The 11403-nt window shown below is 38.9% G+C and overlaps 1 protein-coding gene across 1 annotated transcript in view; it reads right to left on the bottom strand.

Moving 5' to 3' along the window:
* Positions 1 to 212: 212 nt before the first annotated feature.
* Positions 213 to 11403, bottom strand: part of NOX3 (NADPH oxidase 3) — a 44538-nt gene continuing 33347 nt past the window's right edge. Inside the window, exons 11-13 of the mRNA XM_005488125.3 lie at positions 10808 to 10954; positions 7275 to 7399; positions 213 to 5034 (exon numbers count right to left, since the gene is read on the bottom strand). Coding sequence (XP_005488182.1) covers positions 4908 to 5034; positions 7275 to 7399; positions 10808 to 10954 — 399 coding nt within the window. The 3' untranslated portion in view covers positions 213 to 4907. The remainder of the gene's footprint in view (positions 5035 to 7274; positions 7400 to 10807; positions 10955 to 11403) is intronic.

Below are 11403 nucleotides of genomic sequence, written 5' to 3'. Positions count from 1 at the left end.
AAAGCTCTCTCCCCAAGCCCACTTTTTTTTTTTTTATTTTTTGCTTAATAAAAGCTGCAAGACCATTAGAAGCTAGGCCTCTTATTAGAGTGTATAAGTGCAATCTTATCTGTGTACCTTAAGGTGAGCATGATTGTAAGTTATCTTTCATATTCAGAATTACTGTAGCAGAGAATTGGTCTCTAGACAAGTATCAAGACAGTCTGGTAGTGCAATAGCTGAATAATAGAGATCAGCCTTCAGGACCCAGCCTTGAGCCTGACATCAGTCCTCCGTGCATGAGCTTCAAAGGAAACCATATTTAGTCCTCTAGGATAGTAAAAAGATTGTTTGAAGTTAGTAAAGCACATGTGTAAGTATTGGCAGGCTCAGGGCTTTTATCCTCAATGAATACAAATGTCTTACCATGTTAGAAGTCATTATTGTTTAGAGATAATAGATGCAAATATTTGAAGCAGATAGCCTTTGAAAAAATATGCTGGTTTGAGTGGTTCATTATACTATACAACTTTTGTTTCCTTCTGTGTATTCTGAAAGGATGCTAATATATCTTTTAAAGAGTTTAAGCTTTTTTTGTCCTTTCTTGCTTTTGAGAAAAAGTGTGTTTCCATGTCAACTAGCACATTTGTTCCCATATATTAAGACCCATTGTGTAATTGAGATTATTTTTCACTGCAAGATATAACTTGTTGAAGGACAAGTAGACTCCTGTTTAATAGACCTATCTGGTTAGAGTTTTAAAATGCAAATCATCAGCCCACTCTCATTTGAACATATTCAGTAACATGTAAGTAGACATTCTTGAAAAATGTGGCTGCAGCTTTAATGAAATGGACACCCAGTTTTATTTTGCAGAAATGCAGAATTTCTCAGAAAATTAAGTGATCACACAGGAGGAGTCAGAGCTGTTGCTGCAGAATAGAGGATGTGACTGAGGTGGGAGAGCCTCAACTGAGCCAGGTTACAGCAGATGGAAGGGTTAGAACAGCCAGTCCTTGGTAGGGTGCCCTCCACTTTGTTTGTGGTCACCAAGGTGACTTCATGCATGGTATGTGATTGCCCGAGAAGTGTCAGGAGATGCAATGAGGTATTGCACCTTCCAGTCCATCACCTGCTATGCTGCTTTGACCCTCAAAGGTTTGCATTCTTCCTAACTTGGTTGACTATGCATGTTTCATTTTAGCTTTTTGTATTTATACAGTGAGCTGGGTGGAAGCATTGTCACTTTTTTCTTTTTCTTTTCTCTGTTGCTGAAGAAATTCAGGTAATTTTCCATCAAGAAAAAAAAAATCACTGAAATTGTTAACCAGTTTGAGATTATAAATCTACCATATAATTTAGTTTATTGCTTTTCTGAAGGCAACTAAGCTGCCTTTAAGGCAGTTCTTATAAAATCTCCTGCTAATCAGAAGCACTCAAACCTTTGAAAAGTTTGTCACTTTTTTTGCAGTTAACGGTATTTCCACTAAGCCATTTGATTATACCTAAAAGCAGGAAAGAAGCAGGAGAGTCCTTGTAATAGTGTTGATATGGCACAGACATCCTATGATGGATTTTCTGTTAAGAGTGGCAGTTTCTCTTCAATATTTTAGTGTAAACTAAGGAACAAATTTACTAAAATAGTTTCTACTACATACAACTTAGGAGAAGGGGGAGAGGGGGGAAAGCCAGAATGTATAAGCCCATGTATTTCAATTTACGATTCCTAGTGAATAAACTTAAATTATCATAACAAAACTTCAATCATTATAATAGCACTCTTTTTATTGTAAGAGCCAAAGTAATTAATCTGTATATTTATGATCCTTGTCTATGATTAGTTTTCTGTCACAGGATGTGGTGAGTCTGTGCTGTTATGACTATATTTTATTTAATAATATTTTCCTACACAGTGCTGAACACTTCCTGCTGAAGCAGCTGAATGGACAAATCCATGAAGATATCTTTCATTTTCCCTGACAGTGAATGATGTTTCCATATATAAACATAATAATAGAGTCATTACATATGCACTCACATTATCATAGCTGCTGTGTGCTCAGTGTTATTCAAAACAAGGCAGGAAGCCAAATTTTCCTAGTTCCCATTTTGATTCAAATTGTATTTGTAATAAAGGGATTTTCATTCAACCTAAATGCAGTTTCATCCTCGTCCAACAAACCTCCCCACTTTTTTAAAAATTATTATTATTTTTCCTTTATTCTAGGTCACTCAGTCTTGATGCAAGAGAAATTCTCCTCTGGTGGTGATAACAGCAGTGCTACTCAATGAACTATAACAAGGGCTCTAAATGCTTCTCCTGTAGCATACCACAGTGATTTGCAAAAGTGGGAATAAATCAAAGCAGTGAAGAGATGCCATGTTGAGCCAGAAGCTAAATGTTACATCTTGTTGCATGAGGCTGGGGGGAGAACAGATCCTGTTTTTCTGGCAGCACAATATCTTTGTGCTTGTTACCTCCGATCCAACCCCATTAAGACAATCATTCAGAATCTGCAGGAAATTGTCACCTCTTTCTTTCATGCAATGGCAGCTGTTATTGGTGCCTACACACATTTCTCATTTCCTTCAAGATTTTCAACACACATAAAAAAAAAAAAAAGCTTAATTTATATTAGAAAATGTGTCAGCTTACCCTGAGGCTCAGCATGGGCACCAGGGGAAAAAATAAAAGATAAATGCCTCTAGGTGAACTGGCAGAGGCTCTAATTCTCTCCTCACTCTACTGCTAACACAGTATGCTCTGCATTAATCATTTCACATAGGCAGGCATTTAAAAAAACTTCAACTATTTTAAAACAAAGATGCATTGCCCTAAACTTAACAATAATAATACAACTGCATATTGTGGAACAATTTCAGTTCACACACACACCATATCCCCTAGTAGAAGACATATAAAACAAATTATCTGTCATAATTTTCATTGTTCTGTTTCTTTGTCTATACAGTTATGTCCCCTCTAGTGGGCACTTTTTGCCTGTGGGTAAGGATACATATGTAATGTTGTCATCAGTTTGTCATTCAAATGCTGACATACACAGGATGTTTCCTATCTCCCATTTTTATCATGTGACTGGATAAATGCATTATGTGATCCTAGTGAACTGTTACACCTCAGTCCAACTCAAATATAGAGTGGTTTTTCTCTCTCTGCTGAGATAGAGGGAAATATTTTTTCTCCCTTTTGTATCTTATGGAATGTTGTGTGATGGGAAGGGAGTGGATGACAATCAAATGAGGAGATGGTGGACTGGAGCAACAAATAAAGTGTACAGGATGATGTGAACAGGAGAGATGTCACAACCAAAAAAAAACAGGGCAGAAGGAGTCTACTCCTAGGTATCCACACAAACTAGAAAGTGTCTACAGAAAAGCAGGGTGAGGAAAGATCTAACACCTCTTTTGGAAAACTCACGTGACTGGATGCCTTTCTAAAGTGCATGTACACTAATACATGTGGCATGGAGAGGACACAGGAGGAATTCAATGCCTAGAAGTTTCCCATGCAGTGTGGTCCTGTGAGAGGACCTGAGAGAAGAGAGGTCCAGGGGAACTGGAGGATTTTCAAGAATCACCTTCTGCAGGTTCAAATATGATCCCTCTTGTTGTGGACTAAGCCAAAGATGGTAGGAGATCCATATGGTTGAACAATTCCCTCCTGACAGAACTGAAGCACAAAAGGAGGCATACAAGAGGTGGAAGCAAGGGCAGATGATGCAGGGAATATAGGGACAATGAGTGTGCAGGGACGGGGTCAGCAAAGCCCATTGGGAGTTAAATCTGGTGAGGGAAGAGAAGAAGAGTTGCTGTGCATGCATCAGTAGTAAAAGGAAGGCCAGGAAAATGTTGCTTTGCTGCTGAATGGGGTGGGGAACTTGGCAACCAAGGCCATGGAGAAAGGTAGAGGTACTCAATTCCTGTTTTGCTTCAGTCCTTACAGATAAGGTTGACATTCAGAGATCCCTGGCCTCTCAGGCAAATGGGAAGATCTGAAAAAATTCATGCTTACCCTCAGTAAAGGAGAAACAGGATAGGGATATTTTAAGCTGGGAGCTGATGGGATGCATCCACAAGTGCTGAGGGAACTTGCCATTCTTTATTTTTGAATAGTCATGGTGATGGGAGAGGGTTCCTGAGGAATGGAAGAATGCTGATGTCGCTCTTCTCTTCACAGAATCAGCTCTGAGCAACAGGTTTGGAGTAGAAGCCAGGGGTGCCTTCCCACCTCAGTCATTCTGTCATGAAAGTTTTTCCCACAGTTTCAGCAGCATGTCTCACGAAATCCATTTGCTGAGTGGAAAATATTTCCATAGTTCCCTCAGCCTATTAAACCTAAGTACATATTAGTCCATGGGATACACAGACACCATTCCTATGAAAATGTCAGATTTAAATGGTGCATAGCTTGGTAGGGCAATACAAATTTGCTCCTTTGGAATCTGACAGGGTGTATAGAAATACTGTTGCTGTGGTACAAAATGTAATGTGGATATGGATGTGTGTGCAGTGGGAGTGTAAAATCAGAAAACCGGGAAGGAAATGCTTTCAATGGGCATGATTTAAACAGCAGGGATGTATTGCCTGCAATCTACACAACAGCAAAGTACAGCTCTGAATATCCATTTTACTCATGCCTTTTTCTTCAAAGGTTATGGTTTGTGTGTGTTTTCACACAGGTGTAGAGGGATTCACAGCATCATTAAGTAAGCAATGAAGAGGCTAAGGAAGGGGCCCAAATCTTTAGCTGCCATAGATGACATTTTTCTACTGAAGTCAATACACCTATTTTAATTTGCAACTCTTAATATCTGGCCTGAATGCGGCAGAATGAGTAGAGGATGGGAGAAGATGGGGAAAAAAATACAGAGTCTGGTAATATCTATTATACAGCTAAGAAGTACAGCCTAAAAACTCTCTTTGTTATAGTGAAACTGAACTCCTCTTGGATCAACTGATGAATATGAGTTGCATGTCTTCTGCAGGATCTTAGAGAGAGCCTTGGGTCCACAGAAGAATACACCAATGCTGTTGCTGGAATCACAATAACAACAACAAACGTGAGAGTAGCAGGGGAAATGGATACAATTGTGCTTTTTGGCTGCCTTCAGCTTTGCATCTTTTCAAATGGCTTTTTGAGAAATACATTTGAAAAATCTTGCGTTACTGTATACTTTGTGTTATGTACTGTATAATTAGTGTTGCTACGTTAGAGTATAATAATTTTAATACTTTCATGTTTATTATGTCTCATTACATTATTTATTAGATTGCTATATTAGAGGTCACAAAATGTTTTAAATGGTAACTGTTTGGTTTTGATCTTCATAGCTTTTTCAGAGAGGCAAACATACTGCTTGAGCTGAAAATTTTAAGTGCTTTTTCTCCAGCTGGGTTAATTTTTTCCTAAAAAATTATATAAAATGCTCAGTTACTTCTGAGTTTTCTTCTCCTGTCCATCCCCCACCCCAGCCCCCCAGCTGCCTAGTCTGACACTTTTCTGCCCACAGACAATTTTAAAATGGCTGATTTAATAACAACATTTGTAAATAGGTACTTCTTATAAAATAAGAATGTGAGAAATGTAACAAACAATTGCATTCATATGTGCATAAGCACGTAGGGAGCTGGTAACCTAGCAGCCTGCTAGAAACTGCCCAAAGGGTTTGCCTCCAAGTACACCACACATATTGCTTTAAAACATGTATGCAGACACAGATTCACACATGTGCTGTGCTACTGGGGAAGGATCAATCTGCAGAAATGCAGAGGAAGTGACAAGTGATAGAATGAGTTTAAAAAGGTTTGTTCCTGCAAAGGAGGGGCTGTGGATATGATTCTGGAGCCCAAGCCGTAGCCCCCAGAAGTCATGCCCAAATTGTTCTGGTGCTCATTTGCACCAGGTTTAACCTGAAGTGGTGTATTCCTGCTAATCAGCTAAAAGACGCTGTCGCAGCCAGGGGGAACTCTGTCAACCTAGGCACAGGGACTCAAAATTTATTCAGATCCTAAAAGTTGATTGTTTCATCACACAGTGGAAACTCTGTTTGACTCTTGAATCTTCTGTAACTCAGAGCAAGGAAAATCAGTGTATTCTTTTCTCATAAGGAATCCTTATTTCATGCAAGGTTTTCTTTAAAAGGTTCAGCATTAACCATAAACATGGACATATACGTTCACAAAAAAAAAAAAAAATTGAGATTTTCCTGTCAGTTTAGGACTGGCTTTCTATGGAACTACCTCAAGATCCAGTAGGGAAAGCTAATGCCCACATCCCCCCTGAGCAGCAGAAAAACATTTTTATCTCATCTGTACTTACAGTTGCAGAAGTAACTAATGTTTAAAAGTAATGTTTCAACTATAACTTTAAAAGCTCTGTTTATATAGTAGAATCCCTATGAAAGGTCTTTCAAAAGTCATATTTTCTATTCTTGGCCTTTTTATGCTTTTAATCTTTCATATTTCCTGATTGTATTTATTTTGACCTCCATCAAGTGAATTCTCTATTACTGTTATTTTTGCAATTTTATGGTATTCTTGTAGCTTACTGTATTCTCTTTGATCTCCTCCCTTTCAGCTTTTTCTTGGGTCTTTTTCATCTTTTAAAAGAAGTTTTCTGCTTTTTCTTTTCGTATCTCTGTCTTCCAAGTGCAAGCCTTTATTTTGCATTAGCAGGTAAATGTTTAGAAATCACAAAGTCACAAAGATTCTGGAATTTTCTACTGCTGAACACAAAATATTTCAAATTCTTGCTTCAAAGGCTTTCAGGAACAAAGAAGCTTTTCTCAGACCACTAGCAAATCCACCAAGTTCAAATGAACTGTCTTTGCCAGCAGAGATGAACTAATAACAGAACACTATAGTCTTGCAAGAGCGGCCAAATATGTTAGGGGAACAAACATATCCTTGACATCATAAGAAAAAAAATCACAGTTTATCTCTTTAATAACCATCTTCAAGGGAAATTAATGCTACTTTGTCCTTTGTGCAGAACAGTAATTGGATTGTGTGTTTCAATTATATCTGGACAAAGGCCAGGATATTGAAATACTTCTAAATATTAGATTTTCTTGTCCAAAAATTAGATTTTATTGGCATTCTCTTTCCGAGATTTCTTCATTAAAATCTTCATTAAGCATAAATCTTCTTTCCACACAGCAAAAAAGAAGAAATTGTTTTAAAAGGGTCATTTAGAAAGGTTTGCTCTCCCCTCCTCCCACAGTTTATGCTGAGAGAAGAGTAACCTAACAAGGTTAGAAACCAGCCTGCCTTACCTAGGATGGTTTTCAGCTAGTTTCTTGAACTCATTGTCCCAGTTTGGCCTTCCATACCAGGTTTTCTGTCTCAAACCAGTAATTGCATCCATCTTGTCATCACAATGTAGGGCTATGTGAGTAGCCTAGAGGCAAATTTACAAGATAATAATTTTAGAGTAAAAAACCTGTATTCCAAGTGAGAGGCAACAGCAATAGTGCTGGGAAAGATGGAATGATGGAAAGGACACTCTGCAATTAACAAATGAGGAGAGGAGAGGAGAGGAGAGGAGAGGAGAGGAGAGGAGAGGAGAGGAGAGGAGAGGAGAGGAGAGGAGAGGAGAGGAGAGGAGAGGAGAGGAGAGGAGAGGAGAGGAGAGGAGAGGAGAGGAGAGGAGAGGAGAGGAGAGGAGAGGAGAGGAGAGGAGAGGAGAGGAGAGGAGAGGAGAGGAGAGGGAGAGGAGAGGGAGAGGGGGAGATGAGTATTTGAAAGTTCACAATATACTAGAATTGTGAAAAGCCTTTCCAAAAGTACCTAAGAGCCAAGTCCAGAGTATTCTGGTGCTGATGGAAAACCCAGTGGATATACCAGCTCAGCAGGGGTAAAAACAGGGGTCCAGTGGAGGGCCACAAAGATGATGAGGAGTCTGGAGCACCTCTCTTATGAGAAGAGACTGTGGGAGCTTGTCAGGAGAAGATTGAGAGGGGATCTCATTAATTCATGTAAATCTTTCAAAGGCAGCTGTCAGGAGGATGGTGCCAGACTATCTTCAGTGGTGTCCAGTGGCAGGATGAGGCCCAATGGCTATAAACTCAAACACAGGAAGTTTCATCTCAACACGAGGATGAACTTCTTTGAGCTAAGGGAAAAGGCTGCCCAGGGAGGTTGTGGAGTCTCTTTCTGGAGACATTCAAAGCCCATCTGGGCAAGTCCCTGTGTAACCTGCTCTAGGTGACCCTGCCTTGGCAGGGGAGGTTGGACTGGAGGATCTCCAGAGGTCTCTTCCATCCCTAACAATTCTGTGACTCTGTGTAAAACCCTCAATGTTTTGAATTTTCTCCTCAGGAAGAGGTAGGTACAGAAAGCGGATCACCTCAGGTGAAGCACTGAACCAAGTGAGTTTCTCAGCTCCCAAGTGCCAGGAAAAAAATCCTTATTTTCATGGGCATTTACTGTCCTTCAGCTCCTATACTGCACCCATTACTGTGCTGTCTGGGTACTTCCCAGGTGCATTTAAAAACAAAAACCACTGTCACTCCTAACTGTACTGCTCCTGTGTAGGAGTAATAGGCTTGTTTCCACTACAGACTATCATCATTGCTGCCACTATCAAGAAATTAACAGAGGAAAGTAAGTTAATAATAGACTTTGCATTTAGCCCAGGCCCTAGCATGGACTATGTATCATAATCATCTTTTGCAGAAGTGGTTGCTGAAATTTAGATCCATTTTGTAGGAATACTATATATTTCTTCTTCTAATGAGTCTTCCATGTTCCTTACCAACACAATTATTCCTGTCAAGCAAAGTTCTCACAAGAAGTCGTGTTTCTAAAAGCTTCTTCTTGTTACTTTGAGCCATTGCTATGAAGGATTTGGAATAGTCTAGGAAAGACCTTAAAGTGTTTGGTAAGAGGGGGAGGTAGAAAACTGTGGAATTTTTTAATTGTTTGCAGCAAAATTGTCCCATTGATAAGATGGGGTGTTCTCATTAAGTGGAAGTTTCCCAGGATTTTTGATATTAGCCTTTGCAATAGCTCAGAGTGCTAAGGTTGCCTGGGAGTCACAGGGGTATTGCAGGGACTTGTCAGAACAGAGGCAGACCTTGTCAAGCCTTATCTGCTTGACCATCTGTTGCCAACAAGGAATCTGCAAAGAGCTCAAAGCATTGAACAAACATATCTGAGGAGTAGACACATGTCAGAAAAGGAGGGTGTACTAGAAGGTTTAAAATGCCCTTCTTCCTCCTTGAGTTCAACTTCACTTGACCACTGATCATCTATATGGTGAGACAGGGAGAGAACCCTGAGAATGTTGTTTTGTTTTTTGCCAGGGGAGAAATAACATATCATTCAAATATTACTGGTGCAGAAGCTCAACTTTTGAGGAGTGATGAACAGGAATTTACTAAAAATAAAGTCCTACAAGATTAGGGAACTTTGTGTGTATCTGAAGAAGATGATGTTACTGAGCACAGTGCCCGGGTCAGAGTGGGAGAAATAGCCACTGAAGAACCTTCCTCTGACAGGAACTGAGAGACATCATGGGGCTGAAGAGAGGAAGAAGTCCCTTCAGAAAAGTGCAGGGCACACAAGTGAAGACAGACAAACACCCACCATTGTCAAAAACCATTGTCACCCTACCTGGCTTCTGGCCTGATATTTGCCCAAGAGGGAAGTGAGGTGATAGTTGAAAGATGAGGGCAGCTTTGTGGTTTTTACGTTCCCCAATAGCTTCTTTAAGAGCAGGTTTTAGGTAATGCCCCATGATATTGCTAATGCAGAGCAGTAGTTTCTATAACTGCCATATACTTCACAATGGGAGTGGATTTTTCTGAATACAGCTTTATGCACATACCTCATTACTTGACAGAAACTCTAAAGAAAGCAAAAAGAAACAATGGGGGTTTTGTATCAGCAGAGGCAGAAAAGGAAAAGCTCTATGAAATCTGTATTTTTTTCATCTCTACTAGGCAGTCCTTCATTCAACAGAGACAGCAGGAAATAAAACAGTAGAGCAAAGACTTCCCTGTTAGAGTTTTTCTGGCAGGTGCCTGACTTATCACTGCATGATCTGAGTGATCCATTAAAAAGGAAAGAGAGAGAGAGAGAGAAAGAAAATCAACACATTTGTGTTTAGCTAAAGACTAAAGAGGTTGAATAATATTGACCCAGTCTAAGAATTAAGTGCCTGAGGTGGTATGATCCAATGAAATTATGAGATGGCAAATTTAAAGTCAATCAGAGAAAATGTCTTTTCAAACAACATGAATTAGACCATGGAGTTGGTTGCCAAAATTTTCAAAGTGTAGTACTTTACAAAAATGCACTGGATACATGTATATGTATATGTATATGTATATGTATATGTATATGTATATGTATATGTATATATGTATATGTATTTATGCATATATATATAGGAATTACTACAACAGAAGTTGTATTAAATAATAAGAGTAAATGAAACCTACACTTTTTAGACAGTTCTCAACATTTCAGCACAAAAATGACAGAATCTAATGAAAGACTGTTCCTAAGACATAGACAAAATATCCCTTGATGAGCTCCTGAAAGCTCTCTGCGCTTTTCTGTGAGACACCTGGTAACCATCTTTGCCCAAGACAAGATGCAGGATTGGAGGAATCCCTGGCTTGATATCTACATTCCTGTTTTCCTAAATGTGAGATGTAAACAGACATCTTAGGATCTTCATATTTACAGTTATTTTTCACTCTGCTTCATCCATCATTTATTCAGCTGTTCTTGTTCCATATGTTACCATACTGGAAAAGCAAGGTACATTAACTCTGACTTGTAACAGTTTCATTATTACCTGACTTTCATCCCAGCCAGTAAGAAATATGTGATAGCTTAGAAAATCATTTTTCCATTTTTCAGCCATTTTTGTTTCTAAATGGAAGAGAAGATCAGCAAACCACTCAAATGCTGATGGGTCTCGACAAATCCAGTAAAAATAAACCTGTCAAATAAAGTAAAGAGATTTAATAAGAAGCAAACTTTCAACAAAACTTCCTAATTACTTGCTCAGCTCATTAACCATATAGTGTGTGGTTCTTCTCCACAGTAAATTTATAGTAAATATAATTGAACATCATTTTGACATATTAAAATTTTGATTGTCATCTTAAAAAATGAGTGAATTAATGAATATTAATGTGCTAGTGAAAGTAGGCAATGGGCAAGCTTCCCATAAAGCCCTGCCAGTGCATCTCTGCTTTGACCTGTAATACCTAGCCCTTCATTTATTGCAAATAATTTGATGATTATTTGAAATTTTGGATTTATTTAGTTTTAGTTTTATTCAGCATTGAAGCAAGGAATTCCTTGTTTCTCAAGACCTTATGCCATAGGCTAACTCTTGATGTTGCCAAAAGGTATTTGAGTTCTTCAAGTCATATGCCCTGTATA

This window comes from Zonotrichia albicollis, chromosome 3, assembly GCF_047830755.1.
Source record: "Zonotrichia albicollis isolate bZonAlb1 chromosome 3, bZonAlb1.hap1, whole genome shotgun sequence".
Lineage (NCBI taxonomy): Eukaryota > Metazoa > Chordata > Aves > Passeriformes > Passerellidae > Zonotrichia > Zonotrichia albicollis.
The sequence above is the reverse complement of the archived record's forward strand: the minus strand, read 5'-3'. Positions and strand labels throughout refer to the sequence as shown.